Raw genomic sequence first — 16,532 nt, forward strand, 5'->3', positions numbered from 1 at the left:
TTTATAATGTGCAGCTAAATTTGTCTTCAATAATTTTATATATAAAATAAGCAAGTTATTACAAAATATAAATATTAAAATTTAATTGCATTTCAATTCCAATTTCGATATAAAATATGCATATAAACATTATATATTGTCTCAATGTTAATACCCTAGCTCCTAGGTGTTTAATCAGTGTTGTTTGTGATTTTCTACCGTTCCCAACTGATCCTAAATGAGAAATTTAAATGTAGAGCCAGAGTGTACAATCTGAAGCCCCATCAATATTTGGGATGAATGCGCGCGATTGAAATATAACCTCATATTAGTTATTTATTCGGATTTACAATTCAGATGCACAATTTTTGTTGACGAAAATAGTTTCTACATAATTCCTCCTTAATTGGTTTGATCCAGCTTGTTAAGTTTTTCCTCGATATCCTTGATGCGACAACGAACCTCGGGTGCGGAGTCGCGTTGAAACTTTTAGATTCATTTCAAAGTTTTGCTTAAGCAGGTTAAGAGTTGTCTGATCTCGTTTCGGGCTCAGACGTTTGATGAGCATCAACACAATGTTGAGGGCTTCCTTTTTGAGACCTGTATGGGGTACACCAGCTGCAAGAGTGACAGCGGCTAGGACATCACTGCAGATCTTCTGAACGATAGCCTCGCGTGTTTGCAGCGGCGGTGGCGCATCTGTTTTAGGTTTCTTCTCCAGGTTTTTGCGTTCAACTGGCATCTCGGGTAGCTTGGCTGTTTCCTCGAAGATATACAGACGCTCCACGTACTTGGTGAGAGCGGCCAAGAGACTGACTTGAACGGGACGTGTACTCTCGCTAAGTATACTGGTGCAGTTCTCAGCAAAGAAAAGCTGATATCTGTGTTGTGTTATAATGGCATGCTTTGGCCACGATTTGCCTAGCGTTTCCCAAACTACTTCTTTTAGCTTGTTCAGTGTCTGAGCCTTCTTATTCCTTTCATCTGCGGTCAATTCTTTTTTGGCTGTGCTGCTGCTGGGCTCATCATCGTCGTCGGAATCAGCGGAGCGAAGCTCCTTTTTCTCCAATAGATACCAGATCATATCATACACCTCTTCGAAACGATCCGCCTCCAGCACATCCAAAATATCTCCCAACGCAGGCAATGCCATTGTTCGATAGAGTGGTTCCTGTTTACGTGCTTCACGCATTGCGGCTTCAATTATGTTGCCGCATATATCGTGCTGGCGATCGAGATTCTTGCAAAGTGCGGCCAGAGCTTGAAGCAGACGCTCCTTGCCCTCAAAGGTGCGACCCTGTAAACCGCTGAGCAGAAGTTTAATAAGGCGCACTCGATCTGCCTCCTCTAATGAACTGCTCAGGCGTGTGGCAATATTCTGTATGACATTGGCCGCCTGAGCCTTGCGCGACCAGCTAGCATCAGTCAGCGACGATTCCAGCTTGGGTATGATTACATGCAAGTTTAGACGAATGCCAGCATCGCCGGGACTAATGTCATTCCACAGATCCTTCCAAAGTTCAATGTTAGCCTTGTTTTCCTCCGTTTGCTCTTCATGCATGCCAAAGAAGATGAGCGGCAACATGCAGTCCATGTAATCCTTAAGCAGTTCATGGTGACGTTTATTTATGGATTGTATGGTCAACGGAATCGATCTATTGGTTGGTTGCTCCATGTACAGATCATCCAGTTTGCCAAAAAGATTTTTAATTGATTGCTCCTAAAAATTTAAATAGAAAATTTGTTTTTATTGCATATCAAGAGGAAGTTACCAGGGTCCTACCTTGGCCAAACCTACGAGATGGCCAATAGCGCTGGCATTGTATTTGCGGACTGTTATATTCCGATCCTTGAGTCCGCTGAAACAAGCACCCAGATATTTTCCTACCAACGGTGTCATTTCTTTGCCCAATCGAATGCTGATCTGAAAGAGTATCGACGACGTTAAATGTGTGATAATAGACTGTCTAGAAGATTGCACACTTACCAAGCACACAAAATGTGCGCAACCAATTTTGGTGCCTAGATTAATGCTGGTCTTAATCAGTTCCAGCAACTCGGGTGTCATTCGCTCTAGCACTTGGTAGTCAATGAATCTCACACACTTGTTGATCGTCTCCATGGTATGATGGGATTTGGCAGCCTCCGCACGCAAGCTGTCAACGGCTTCTTGTGCTTCATTATCAGCACCCAGACGGGTAGATACATAGGATAATTTTGTGTTCTCCAGTTCGCCTGTAGCTCGCAGAAGACATGGTATAAGCGTGGCAAGATGTGGGGCAATTAGGGCTCCAGAGGAGTCAATCATATCTGAGATGGTCTTAATGCTGACTTTGCGAATGTCGGCAACCTTGTGACCCACACCTACTTCCAATAAATAGGGTAGAATTGAGGCAGCAACAGCTGTGCCCGACTTGCCATGCTCCAAGGATGATGCCAACACACACAGCTTGCCGAGAAAGGCGGCTGTTCCATGGGCGGTCATGCGGGTGCCTTCGTGAATATCATCCATAACACGGAATAGCTGATACCAAAGTTCCCTTAGCTCTGGTTCTGGTAGTTCATCCACCTCCATGGTCTCGGGTGTCACACGCCGTGGACTATTCGTGACAGCTGTTGATGCAACGATTGGCAGTTGCTCTTCGGTACGAAGACGCAGCCCATTTGGACGCTTCAGCAGATCTCGAACAGCCAGACAACATGCGATGCGCACGCGCCACTCGGTGCATGTTAAATTATCGAGTAGTTCTCGCAGGATTTCCCAATAGTATTGCTCGGTTATCTCCTTGGAGTCAATGACAATGGTGTCCCATATGGATATCATGGAGTTCTGTATTTTGGGCGTGGGATCATATTTGTAACGATAAAGGCGCGGTATAATTTTGCCCAGATATGGCTGCATCTTCTGACGCGACTCCGCTGAAAGCGTCTTCAACCCAAATGCAGCCCCCAATTTACTGGTCCATGCGGCATTATGGTTGGCCAGCTGCATGAACTGATATATCATGTCCGGTTGATTCAGATCTGATGCCAGGGAACACAGTTCTTTATAAGTGGTAATATTGCCACCCGTTGGTGTCTTGCCTAGCATGCCTTCGGCAAACAGTTCTGTGTCGCCCGATACTTGGTTCACTTGTCGCTTTCCCCCGATGAGCTGATCGAGCAAAGAGTTCGCTAGATCAGTTTGGCTGTTTGAATCCGAGAGCGCATATACAAGGCCCAAGCCACGTGAAGCAACATCCTGTACGAATTCTGTAAATGCAAACAAGTATATATAATAAATAACGTAGCTACGCTGAATTTTCTGCACTTACCGCTGTCGTCAGAGAGCAGCTCGGTAAAGGCAAATTGCAGCAGTTGTTTCTTGCCGAGCACAGCGGGTCGGTTGCTGCAGTGTTTAACCACCGCCAACAGCCATACAGAAATGGCCTGCCGCGATTGAGGATTGGGTTCGGTGACCAGGCGTATTAACGCAGTCAGAAACTGTTCAAAGTCCACATCGCTGCAATGTATATTCTGGAAAGTCTCAGACGGCGGTCCCCGATTCACATCGTAGCCACACAAAGTAATAACAATGGCCTCTGAGATGGCAATGTTCAATGCCGCATCTTTTTGCACTTTGGCCAAGGTTAAGAATTTGTCCAGATTGCGCTTAGTAAAGTGTGCACCATCGCCAATTGCCAAATAGCCCAAGCACTTTGCCGCTTCCTCGCGAATCTTCTGTCGGGCTGAGGTGCTGCGCAGCAGCTGGAAGACGACGCCAAAGATGATCATTTTGGTGGATGCCTCAATGCTCTTATACTCGGCCAACTCCTCGTCGTCATCATCATCGTTGTTGCTGCACTGTACTTGGATTTCCACCTGAACATTCGGTATCTCCACCGACTTGCCAATCATCGAAGTACACTTTACAGCCGCGGATACAAGAAGCCATCGTGTATCACAAAGCATTTTTGCTACAAAATTGTGGAGAATTTTAGGCATTGTTCTTGAAATTATGTAATTCACTTACCAATAACTTTCACAGCGTTAATAAATTCAGTCCATTGGCCATAATCTTTTCGAATTTTCTGTTCGTTTAAATGTTCGATTTTGCGATTGAAAGCATGTCCCAACACTAGGAGCCAACCATGCTTGTGCTCTAAGGTTCTTTGTGGCAGATTGGATAAGCAATCCTTCACCTCCTGATCGAACTTATCGTCCTGCATTCCATAAGCCCACAATATGCCATAGACCTGGGCGACATTAATCCGCATTACTTCGGAGACATCCTTCAGTGAATTGCTCAATGGTTCAAGCAGATGCAGTTGCTTGGATGCAAATAGCTCGGGAGCAGCATTCAATAGATCATAAAGACAAAGCAGACTCGATTCCGCTGCGAAGTGCAACAAATATTAAATGTGGTTCGTAATAAGACCAATTTAAAACTTACTTCGCTTAGCTTCGACGCCACGCTGCACGAATTGCATATATTGATGCAGTGCATTGGTCTCTTCCTCGTCATAGTTAGTCTTTATGTAGTTGCGAAGCTCGCGCGTGTATTTCTCATCGCCAGGAGCAGCCACAACACCCGCCGAGTACCATAAGCATAGGCGGAGATAGTCAAGTATCTCTTCGTATACTTCCAGAGTGTAGGGTAGTTTGGTGCGACCGACTACAACGCATGAAGTGCTCTTTTTCAGCCTCTTATTGGACATGTCGTGTACATGGGCCATCAGCACAGGGAAGCTGGGCAGCACAACACGCCGCTGCTCCATCGACAGATGATTAAAGTCACTAATGGACTCGGTGTCGTGTTTAACTGTCTGATCAATAGAGGTAAGCATGCTGTAGTTGACATGATCTTTCTTCGAAGTGCCGTACAAATAAGTGGTCACATTCTCGCGCAACGAATTTCTGCAAGTTAAGGATTATTAATCTAAAAACATTTTCTCGGCTACCAAAACTCTTACCGTTCGCCAGCGATGAGGAGCAGCAAGTAACGAGCAGGAGCATAGAATTCTGGATAGCAGCTGGTTAGAAAGACACTGGTCACATTTTGCACAATTTGTATCTTCGACTCGGCATTGTCCAACAGCATGGCCAACAATAGATGCTGTTGTCCATCCAGATGCACCTCCGATGGATCGCCATCCACGTCCATGGCATCGGATTTGGTCTTTGTTTTCCACGCAAACGCTGGAGCCATTGATACTAGTGCTTCGCGTATCGAGCTATGCAGATTGGCCTCGCAATTCGCCAGATTATTGAAGTAGCCCAATACCAACTTTAGGTCCTGGCTGACATCTTGTGGGAAGCTACGCGCGTGCTGTGCCAAAGCTGAATACGCAGCATTCTGCACATCATTGGGCTCCACAGAGTCACGACCAATAACTTTTGTGATGCCTGTGAGTATCACCTTGGAAACCTTAGAAACCACTTCGCGGGGTCCACTGAAATTAAGTGAATGGTCAGCAATGCAGTCAGGGAATATATATTACACTTCATTTATACTTACTCTTTGAGCACAAGTTCCACAAATTGTAGCGCCAACACCTTGCACTTTTGATTGGTATTGGTGCCAAAGAGTCCATCAAATATCACCTGGAGACCCTTGCCTACATTAATGCTCTTGCCCCGACATTTAATCAGATACTGCAACAGTTTCTGACGCACACGGGCGCAACATGGACGCGTTTGGCGCTCCGTTATCGGATTCTGCTGGCCAATGAAGAGCGTATAGAGAGCTGAGGTCACAGCTGGATTATTAAAGTCCAGCATTGTGCAAAGCTTGCTCAGCTCAGCGATGGCGGGCGTCGCCACACTAAAGCGCGTGTCCGCAGATGCAACGACGAGGAGCACAAAGATTTCGTTATCACTAAATACACTGGCACACAGGAAGCGCACAATTCCCTTTTTGATCTTCTCCAGTTCCTCGGCTCGCCAATTGTTCGCAATGACGCGCTTGAAACTATATGGACTGAGACCGGGTGGTACATCCTGTTCCTGTGTAATGCCGTATGGCAACAATAGGACATCCTGCAACAAGGACAAGAAACTGGCTCTAATCGCTGGTTTATCCTTGAGTTTGAGCAACTCGGCTCGTTGTGCTGGATCATCGGGAATCTTCATGTCACTCAAGATAGGCAACAACAGCGTAAAGAGCTTGTCTTGATAATTCTCCATTTTACTCTCGCAGCCCACAATCTTTGCGGCAAGCGCTGCTTGTGTCTCCAACGGCAAACGAGGAAATCCCATGCTAATGAAGATGATGGCAAAGTTCTTGAGGAATGTGGTGCTATCAGGAGCCGCATATTGATCCAGGAGCGCTTCTACCGGTATCTGCACCTGACCGCGCGATGTTACGCGTCGCTTTATGTGTGTCAGCACTTCAACAACCTGATGAAAGTGCAATATACATACATACATTTTTTATTTTATTTATCATTTATGCATCGTCATGTAGACTGCGTCAACTGGATTAGACAATTTAATATATTCACCTTTGTGCGCACCACATTGTCGGGCGAGTTAATTTTGAGAATTACGGGCGTTAGAAACTTGCCCACAGTTGTCTCCAGCTTCTCATCGGTGTCCGCATTTCCCAGACGTAGCAAAACACGCTCGAGAAGCTCTGTTGCAAAAAAAGAATGCAAACGTTTGTGAGCAAGTTTCAGTAATTGTTTTTGCCAAATTAAACCACAAATTGACTTGCTTATTGCACCAAGCAATTGTTCTTAATGTTATCTTGCAGATTCTTTTGTGTTTTGTATTTAGCATAACAAATTGTATTTATTTTTTTACCAATTTCTGCACCAGGTCCCGCTGTTTCCATTTTGCTTATTTTTCTTTTTTTGTTTAGCGTCTGACAGTGCTGCCAGTGCATTGCAACAGCTGAGTCACTTGGCGTTGCCAGACTATTTAATAGCAAGTCATTCACTCACTGCTTTATAAACAGTGCTGGGCGCGCAGTTCAAATATTAAAGGCACCAATCCAAAATGATGAAGTTGAGAGTTTGATGCCCGTGAAAATACGTTGAAAGGTGCAAATTATGATCAAATTTCAACCGATTAAAGTGGATTGACATTTTTGGGAATACATAGAAAAGATCTTTTGGTAGTTTTCGTGGCAATTCGATTCTTTTGAGCCTACGCAGGTGATGAGAGTTCAGAAAGGTTTTTTTCTCGCAGCTGAAGATGCTTATCAATCAGTTGTTTGGAATACCGTCTTGCGTATGCCTGGTAATAAACTTATTTCTAAACTAATGAATTTCCCCAAAATTAAATAAACCTTCAAAGCAATTTTAAATTTTAAAGAATTTTATTCAAGTTAAATATGTAAACACATGTCTCGGAGTTACGGTGTCATCGAAAAGGGGTTAAAAACTGAAAAGCAAAATGAAAATTGTATAAATTAGTAAAAGAAAATAAATCAGAAAAACTTGTGCGAATCTTTTGAAAAATTTCAGTTTTTTTACATATAGTAAAAAAGAGTCAAGGTTCTTCAGCAATTTGTTTTATGAAGACCGTCATGATTTTATCATCAGAATACGCTAACAGAGCAACATTAAAAATAATTGAATACTAACCTTTCGTAGTAATAAGAATTCGTTCAGTTCTGAAAATTCTGAAATAAACTTGAAAAAAATATATGCGGTGGAGTTAAATTTACATTTTTTTTTGTTTTATTCAAAAAGAATAATGCTACAAATATTGTTTTCTTCCGCTGTGGTGTTGTCCTCACTTAAAACTTCTTGAAGCTCTTCTTGGCGCCCTGACCCTTGCTGACTTTCAAAACATTGAAACGCACGGTCTTTGAGAGGGGACGGCACTCGCCAATGGTGACGATGTCTCCTTGCTCAACATCTCTGCAAAGTAAAGAGATAATCCATGTTAAGTTGACATTGCATTGTAAAATAAACAATAAGGCAATCGTTTAAATTTGTCAGTATTTTTACAGTATATGTAAAAAGAGTCAAGTTGCTTCAGCAATTTGTTTTATGAAGACCGTCATGATTTTATCATCATATAGTATCGAATAATTCTCTAATGGCCTGAGTGGAACATACCTGAAGACGGGCGAGCAGTGGACGCTCATGTTGCGGTGACGTTTCTCGAAACGACTGTATTTGCGCACAAAGTGCAGATAATCACGGCGGATGACAATGGTACGCTGCATCTTGGCCTTGCGCACAATGCCAGTCAGGATGCGACCACGGATTCTGACATCTCCGGTCCATGGGCACTTCTTGTCAATGTAGGTGCCATCGATGGCCTGTCGGGTGTAAGAAATGGAGATTAGTTATAAAAATATCCTTTTAAAGGCAAACGGGTGGGACTACAAAGGAGCATGCATACCTCACGTGGGGTTTTGAAACCCAGACCAACATCACGGTAACGGCGGAGCACCTTCTTTTTGGTGATGCCGGGTTTCACCTTACGGTTTAGGTTAACACCGAACTGCTTTTGGAAGGCGCGTTCGTTCTGTTTCGTGTTAGCGTTGCATTCGACAAGTTACGTGGGCCGGGTACAAACAACGTGCATGGGAGACGGAGGCGTTTCGTTTGTGTTTGTTGTTGTTGTGGTGGTGGTTGTGGATGAAAGGGAAGAAAACGGGGACGCAATATTAGTTACATTTGATCTGCGACTCTTACCTCGGCTGGCGTTTTAAAGCCTAACCCAATACGACGGTGTAAACGTGATTGCTTCTTGCCATTGGCGCGCTTAAGACGCGTTGTTGGCACAGCGTGTTGTTTGCGAAATGCGCGTTCGGTTTGCTAAAACAAAATTTCGAATGTGTTCATTGTGAGACACCAGCGTACACAGCATGCGTACAAGTGTGGTTATGTTGAATACGGATTGCTTTAGCGTAAATTTTGTATCACTCAACGAATGTTGTGCAGTGGTCTCACTGTACAGGAAAATGTGTATTTTGTTTCACAATCCACTTAATTTCACCGTTTACATTGCTTTTATCATTTACTAGCCCAATTAACGCTGTATTTTATTTAATTTCGAACACATTTTTGCTGTCTTACCTGATCAGCCATGTTGGAGCAAGAGGAAAGAAAGAGCACGCGTTAAATTAGAGATGGGCGATATTTCATTACTTGTTACTTGTCAAGTATTTTATGGTATCTGAATAGTACTTGTGGTTCACCAACAAAAACAGTGACACGCACTCTACGATTATAAATGAATGGTTCGTTTCATAAATAATTGGTTCATTTGCGAAAAGTAATAGTTCATAAATTAAAATAATTGTAATATTAGAATCTAAAGAAAGCCGTATCCAAAACCACAATAATTATTAAAATATCGATTAATCAGCAATAGAGTGCATTTATTTTTTGGATTGTGTAGGTGACAACTCTGCAGTTATTTGTTATCGATATGTCATATACAACAGTGTCACACAGCGCGCACTTTTTAAATTTCGTACATTTTAAGATGTCATATTTTTTTTATTTTTTGATTTGAAAAATGTTTTGTCCTTGGTGTCATCCGGGTACTGCAATATTTGTTCAGCTATTGACCTTATGGCTTGCTGACATTGACTTTGATTTTTGTTGAGTGGTAAGATTTGTAGCCATATCCTACTGGCTTGAGTGTCTACTTAAGTGGCTTTCGAAAAATGTCTTTGTGCGTTCTTTTTACGCTGTTTTAGCAGTTTTTTTGTGAGACACACTAAATTCTCCAGAGAGAGCTGCAAGTAATTGCATGCCGTGTATTGTACTATATATTTACATTCACGCACATGCCACAAAAAGAAAAAAAATGAGGATTAAGAAAAAAATAACGCCATAAAAAAGCGCAGTAACTAGAGAAGACAATTTGCCTTGCCGTGAAACGAAGACGCATCTGCAACAACTGACACAGGTCCAAGGCGAAATCAGCTGTGTTGGCGTAGGTATAAGTCCGTTTACCGTTAAACGTCACCGATGGGGACTACCACACTCAGGACAAGGTCCGTGCCCAACCCAGGCTCGACTGCATTTCAATGCCATTGTTGGTGCGGATGTCTGCTGCATAAAATAATCGCCAACTAGCGTTCTCCGCTGACGATGGGTGGTGACCTTAACCTGCACTAGGCTTCGCTATAGCAGTTGCTGTTGCTCTAGCTGGTGGGGAAGGAAACTGCTGGCTGATGGGTGTGGCATGCGTATGTGGTTCTGCGCCGAACTGAGCTGTCAAGGCTTTCCCTCGGCCTTACTCGTTGGCAAGGTAACAATGCTGCACAGCTGCAGTGAATCCTTTTGTCGTCCTTTCGTTGAAGGTTTCCATTTTCGTGTTTCGCATATTTTGTAAAAGGTAAAACAATAAATACGACTTTTACTCACACATATTTGCTGGATGTTTATAAAAATTCGGAAAATTGTTAAAACTTGTATAGATACAATGAATGAATCAATACATAAGTTGAACAAGGTTGCCAAGATGTTTCTATCGGCTTGACGAGTGGAATATGTTTATATATTCTTGCATTCCCAATCTAATTAAAGCAATAGAAATAAACATTGGCTAATTTGATTTAAAGAAACCATTTTATAGAGTAAGCTGTTTAATATGTCACATTAACAAAAGAAATAAACATTTATTTTATTTATATTTTATTTACATGCAAAACATTTAATTTTGTACATTTCAAAATATTTCCAACTTAAAAGTTGTTAACTTTACATAGCAAGGGTATTTAAGGTTCGGCTTGCAAAGGAAAGTATTTTGTTTTCAGTTGTATGTATGTTAATTGTTGTTGTTGGACAAGTGCTCAACTTTGTTGTAAATGAAAAAAGTTTGATGAGCGAAAGTTTGTGAAATATGCCAAATGCAAATTGTTCAAAATGCGGATGCGGCCATCATTTTGAATTCAGTACTTAAATATTTATTATAAGTATTTTAAAGTCACCTCCCGTCACCCCCTCCGAGCGGGAGAGCGGGCACTTCAAAGTAAATTAAGAAAATAATTTCCTTGGTGCATGAGACAATGACAAAGACGGGAAAAGATAACGGCATTAAGTGTGCAGCTTAACGGTACATTAGGTAAACAGTGTTGTCAACTTTGCTGTCGCAAAGCAAAAGTGTTTGTGTGTGTGTGTGTAGTATACACATAAAACTTTCAAGTGACTGCTATATGGGTGTCAAACCATTGACCCTGTGAAGGAGCTGGGACTAAGGGTTGCCTGGGAGCTCCTTCTTAACCCTTCTGTTTGCATCTCTTCGCATTTATTCGGCTGTATAAGTGTGCGTGCATTTGAAAAGTGACCGAGATAATTTTTGGCATGCTTTGTTTGGTTTTGGTTTTACTTTTGCTGTTGCTGCTCCTGTTTGGTGGCAGCACCAACAAAACCCTCCCATCTTTTGCTTTTCCACCCGACCCACAGGGACCCGTCCATACAATTTTGATGAGCAGCAGCTGTGGCTGTGGCTGTGACTGTGGTTGTAGCTGTTGCTGTTGCTGGAGCTGAAGCTGAAGCTGTGGCTTAGCTAAGGTTTTTGGGGATCTGGGGGCCACTCATCGGGTTTGCTTGTATACAACAAATAAATTTATGCGTCGGATTTCGGGCTTTTAGTACCTTCATCAGAGCAGCAGTCCCACAAACCCGCACAAAATTCCGCAGCCCAGCAATTCAGAGTCAAAAAACAAACGCAACGAAATTATTATGATGCCATGCCTGGGACAGCGGTTTGGGGGCGGGATGTTTCTCTCTGTGTTTTCGGGACATTGTTGCTGCTGCCATAGTTAGGCGTGTACAAGAGTCTGCCCACCTGCTCCACCCTGCCTCCGCACCCCGCTTCAGACAGTCAATGCGCGCCTTTTGTGAAGGGTTGATGCTGTAATTATGCTAATTCCTGTATACACAACATTCTACAAATACACGGACAGATACAGATAAACACGGATAGCACGGACAGCTCAAGGCAACCCAAAGCAACTATTATCCTGGCCCCCTGCCGAATACGTTTAAAGCATAATTTTCCTCAACGGACGTTGTTTAAAGATTGAAACTGTTTAGTCTGCTGTGCCGAAAAGAGACTGTTACACTTGTTTACATATTTTCGGATTTGCCTTTATTTTACTCGTTATCAAATTAACTAATCTCGAAACACCACAGATTTTTCTAATAATTCTAAATAAAACTTATTTTATTTTTTTTAATATTCTGTTTATTATTTAAAAGTGAATTCAATTAATATAATACAAAAATAAAAATTGCAAAATGTCTCTTCATGAATTTTTTGTTGACATTCCAAATAACAATCAAATTCAAATTTAAATTGTGCAATAATAAAATTAAATTACTGTTATTTATATATTAAAATCAGTTACTACACATATACAAGTATTTTGGCATTTTATGTTCTTAGTATTAAAAAATATTACACATGGCGGATACATAATATTATATTAGGGTATTACATTTCACAAAATGTTATTTTCATAAGCCATCTTACTCTTTTCATAACAAAAGAGATACTTATATTCTATTATTTATGAATATAATAATTGGGTTAAAACACGATGACGACGCCAAATGTTATTTTTAATTATGAACATGGCAAAAAAAATTAAATAAACTTTATGCTCATAGTCAAAATTAAAGTGACTGGGAAATAAATAACAGCCATTGCTTCTTAGGTTATTGGTTATTGTTTTTGAAAGAACAAAGAATTTCTGCTTTAACCTTCTGCGAAATTGTTTTCTTATCAAGAATTCAATCAATAAATAATTAAGCCTTAGCATTGTTTTCATATCTCTCACCATTGTTACTATGAATCAAACAATAGCAGCCCATTTCCTCATTAATATTCTTCTTCGTGCATCATGGTTAGGATAGCATTATTGTTCCATATTTAATTATATTTGTTTAATTAGATTCAAATTCATTTCATATCGGTCATATAAATCTCATTGAAAGGCAATTAAGTACAAATTGACAGTTAAAGCTTAATCATTGTTTCAAATCGCGTATTTTGTTATTGTTTATTTTTTAATCGCACATTTAATAAGGGGAAATCAGGTTAAATCAGTTACTATCTATGCACATATGATACATACAGTTACAAAATTAAGGATAACACCACTTTTTTATAGTTTTTTTTTATAATATAACTAATGCTTAAGATGGAAAATTTTTCAAAACTTTTTAAGTTGCCTCCTTATATAAGCTGAAAATGGGATTATATGTTCAGCCGATTTTTTTTTTTTAATTTTTTTTTAAATTATTTTAGCTACCTGCTTCTTAAAATTTAAATTCCAGTTCCATCAATATGAAGTAAAGTCTAAATATAGTTCATTTGGCAACTAATTGAAAACTTTTGCACCCCAACTGGCCGTGACATAAACACTTTGGGTCGCAACTTCCTTCGTCCATCAGACCGTTTGTCTGTTTTATAGCGGCCGCAGTTGCAGCCAGAGAGAATTACCCTCTGGATATATCAGGCTGTTCATTTGGTTTCTTTAGTGGTCCGTTTTGCTGCTTTTATAGTTTCACAAAATGCCATAAAGCGGCAAAAACAAAAGTAAACTTACTCTGTACATGGGGCCTTATACTTTGGCCACGCTGCCTGAACTTGGGCTTCCGCTTTCTTCGACTCTGTTTGCGCAAGACATCCGTTTCCGTCCCAGACTTGCCTCAATTGTGAAAGGTTGGTCATCCATCCGCCACCTTATTCTCTTTCCTTCCACTAATGACAACTTCACGTCCTTTGCGCCTTGTCTAGATTTATAGCCTTTTGCCTGAAAAGGAATTCACATTAATTTCTTAAATTGAACCGTCAGCCATCAGAATTCATATAAATAATGTTTCTGCTTGAGCTACATAATCAAACTGCAAATTGTCTCCCATTTTTCGGGCTAGCTCTTATCTAAATATTTAGTCTAAACACTCTGAATTTATAAAAGTATAGTGCTTTTTGATCTTAATAAAGAATTTCAATCTCAAAACAGTGTTTGACTAAAAATATATGTGCTTTTGAAAATTGATGTAACATTAATTTCGAATATATGTTTTATGGTAGGGTATATTTTTAGTGTAATAGTGTATTGTATTATATTGTTATACTAATTTGGTATGTTTTTTTACTTGTCAGATAATAAAATACAGAAAAAACATAAAATAATTAAAATGCATTTAAGAAAAAAAATGTTTTGTATTTCTTTTTTTTAAATGGATAAAAGCGGATAATGAAAATAAAAAAATAATCATTTAATTTTGTAAGGTTATTATAAGGTTAGAATAATCATAAAATATATTTATGAAAATATTTATTTAAAATTGCCACATTCTTAATTTTATCATATATATAATAATTTGAAATATAATTTCAATCAATACTTTAATCGTGAAATAAGATTGTTGTAATTTAAATTTAAAATTTATGACAAAAACCTTTTTAAATAATTTCTTCTTTTGAAATTCTTGATTCAACATCAAAAATACTTAAAACTGAAGATTTTGATTTTTGTTTGTAGAATGTAATTTTGCAAATCTGTGCATGGGAAAGAGAGAAGAATTTTAGTTTATTCAAATTGAATATGCAACTGCAGCATTATTTGGGGCAAGCATCTCGATGAGTCAGCGGCACAAGGACAATGGTTGGTTGATGTTTATGGCTCTTGCCTGCTGGCCATGCAACGAATGCATCGATTCGTGGCGCCCCAAAAAAGTACTATTGTGCTGCATGCATCGCATAAGATTTATGAGTTGCATTTATGAGAACGGGAATCGGGAACTTGGCCCAAAAGGGGGTTGAGTTGAGTAATGTGCGTTGTGTAATTGCTGCCATATATCAATTGTTAGCAGCCAATTTGGCGTTCGATATAAAAACGCGTGCGTTGCCCATTAGCACATAATCATTGACAGCCAGAGCAACAACGCGAGGACTCTGGGATCGAGATTGGGATTGGGATTGGGATTGGAGTAAAGTTGCGCACATAAAGCGTGGAGCAGTAAAAACGGACGATTGCTTGGGCGCAGTGGCCCGCATATTTGTATTTGTATTGTCCTTCGCCTTGCTTTTGTTGCTGTTGTTATTGTTGTTGTTGTTGTTATCTTCATTACATTTCACACACAAAGAAATGGCCATCTGTGTGTATGTGTGTGTGTGTGCGCCATTCCGTGTCCTTCGCTTCAAGGATTTGTTGCAGCTCTCGAGGTTCTGCTTTTGCTTTTGCCTCTGCCAGTCTACGCACTTGCTGTTGCTGTCGTGTAATCGCAAATAATCATCCACTTAGCATCATGAAACTTTATGCCAAATGCCCATCCGGCTTTGCTTCACGAGCTTCGAGCATTGAGTCTTCTACTCAAAATGTGGCTGCCTTAAGAGACTCAGGAGTCAGCATAAAGTGCCTGTGTATGGTCGTAATAATGTTTGTTATTGTCGGCAATTGAGACCATGCAAACTGTTTATTGTTTGCTCCTGCTTTGCACTGCTCTGCTCTCCATAAGACATGCAAATTGATTTTACATAGAACATACGCAAATCTCATCTATGAAGTACAGCTGCACCTTATGAGCATTCTATTCAAATATATGTTACATACATGTAGATGTTTATATGCATATAAATATATATGGTATACAACATATAGTATACAATTTTATACATATATGATATGATGCAAATATTTTAAATCCGCCTACTTACTAGGTGTCTGAGTTTCCTTGGCTGCCAATCTGGTATAGTTTGCACTCTATGGTATATTTTGAATGCAGTACTGTATCAGTATAAAGGAGCATTTGGTGTATTTTTGTTTGGAAAATAATTTTGGTATATTTTAAAATTAATACCAGAATCTCTCTTTCATTTTTGTTATTACAGTTATTGAGTTGGTATATTTTAAGAAGATTATCGCCCTATTTTTATTTTATTTAAAACGGGTATCAGGTATCTCGAACTATCAAATTTTACTGTAATATTGCTTATTTTAAACTATGTTAATCACTTCTAATTTCATTATTTTTGCTCTGTGAAAAGAATTGAAATACTCTTCAATGGTTTCAAGTTTTCTTAATTTGTCATTCATAATTCATAATATGTTTTTTTTTTCATTTTTTTTAATAAATTCAATAAATTTTAAGAGATCAAAAAATATTTCCTTAGAAGATTTGGTTTGGGCTGACTTTAGAGGTCTATCCTTCAACTGCTTTCCATATATATGGGAATATAAAAATATAAGGTTCTACAAAGAATATACTAAGTAGTTACGAGTATTTTAATTAAACCTTCACAATTAAAATCCGTTTACTATATTTGAACATCTATATTTGATTGTTGATTAACAGCATGATATATTGATTTATTACCATTTCTTTCTTTACTATTTTCCAGCTCTAGCTTTCGAGTTACTTATTTGGCATTCAATCAAGTACAAAAGGATTTAATTAAAATATATTCGAGCTGAAACTGTGGTTTTCTTATCGCTCAATCGCCCCAGTTCACATTATCAGCGTCCAGCCCACTAATGAAAACCATTTTGTGGCATTCCGCTTCCACTCGATTGCACAGTTTCAGTTTGAAGTGGCGCACGCCCCAGGACTCTAATTTCAATTCCATGTCCAATGCCAATCTCA

The 16,532-nt window shown here is 39.7% G+C and overlaps 2 protein-coding genes across 3 annotated transcripts; both read right to left on the reverse strand.

The window, feature by feature from the left end:
* Positions 1-289: 289 nt before the first annotated feature.
* LOC117566961 (proteasome-associated protein ECM29 homolog) lies at positions 290-6,888 on the reverse strand. Its single transcript, XM_034246611.2, has 10 exons — positions 6,763-6,888; positions 6,462-6,592; positions 5,477-6,357; positions 4,932-5,411; positions 4,412-4,875; positions 3,992-4,354; positions 3,294-3,935; positions 1,967-3,231; positions 1,763-1,903; positions 290-1,699 (listed from the first exon to the last, which is right to left on the reverse strand). The coding sequence occupies exons 1-10, from the start codon at positions 6,842-6,844 to the stop codon at positions 404-406; spliced, it is 5,745 nt and encodes a 1,914-aa protein (XP_034102502.1). The 5' UTR covers positions 6,845-6,888; the 3' UTR covers positions 290-403.
* Positions 6,889-7,620: 732 nt separating this feature from the next.
* LOC117566962 (40S ribosomal protein S11) lies at positions 7,621-9,084 on the reverse strand. Of its 2 annotated transcripts, none has more exons than XM_034246612.2 (4): positions 8,997-9,084; positions 8,317-8,442; positions 8,028-8,233; positions 7,621-7,826 (listed from the first exon to the last, which is right to left on the reverse strand). In XM_034246612.2, exons 1-4 carry the CDS (start codon positions 9,006-9,008, stop codon positions 7,703-7,705), a joined length of 468 nt encoding a protein of 155 aa, XP_034102503.1. In that variant the 5' UTR covers positions 9,009-9,084; the 3' UTR covers positions 7,621-7,702. The 2 variants fall into 2 exon arrangements, with proteins under 2 accessions (XP_034102503.1, XP_034102504.1); XM_034246613.2 differs by lacking the exon at positions 8,317-8,442 and adding an exon at positions 8,613-8,735 and having other exon boundaries at positions 8,997-9,023.
* Between the last annotated feature and the right edge of the window lie 7,448 nt (positions 9,085-16,532).

Source organism: Drosophila albomicans, chromosome 3, assembly GCF_009650485.2.
Source record: "Drosophila albomicans strain 15112-1751.03 chromosome 3, ASM965048v2, whole genome shotgun sequence".
NCBI classification, from domain to species: domain Eukaryota; kingdom Metazoa; phylum Arthropoda; class Insecta; order Diptera; family Drosophilidae; genus Drosophila; species Drosophila albomicans.

What these genes read in the sequence shown, in the direction of transcription:
- LOC117566961 (XM_034246611.2), bottom strand. Translation starts at nt 6,844, where the DNA reads ATGCACTGGCAGCACTGTCAGACGCTAAACAAAAAAAGAAAAATAAGC. An exon ending in GCTGCTCTCTGACGACAGCG is followed by an intron (nt 3,232 to 3,293) that starts GTAAGTGCAGAA and finishes TTGCATTTACAG; the next exon opens with AATTCGTACAGGATGTTGCT. An exon ending in GCGCACATTTTGTGTGCTTG is followed by an intron (nt 1,904 to 1,966) that starts GTAAGTGTGCAA and finishes ATACTCTTTCAG; the next exon opens with ATCAGCATTCGATTGGGCAA.
- LOC117566962 (XM_034246612.2), bottom strand. An exon ending in GTTTCAAAACCCCACGTGAG is followed by an intron (nt 8,234 to 8,316) that starts GTATGCATGCTC and finishes TACACCCGACAG; the next exon opens with GCCATCGATGGCACCTACAT. An exon ending in CACTGCTCGCCCGTCTTCAG is followed by an intron (nt 7,827 to 8,027) that starts GTATGTTCCACT and finishes TTTACTTTGCAG; the next exon opens with AGATGTTGAGCAAGGAGACA.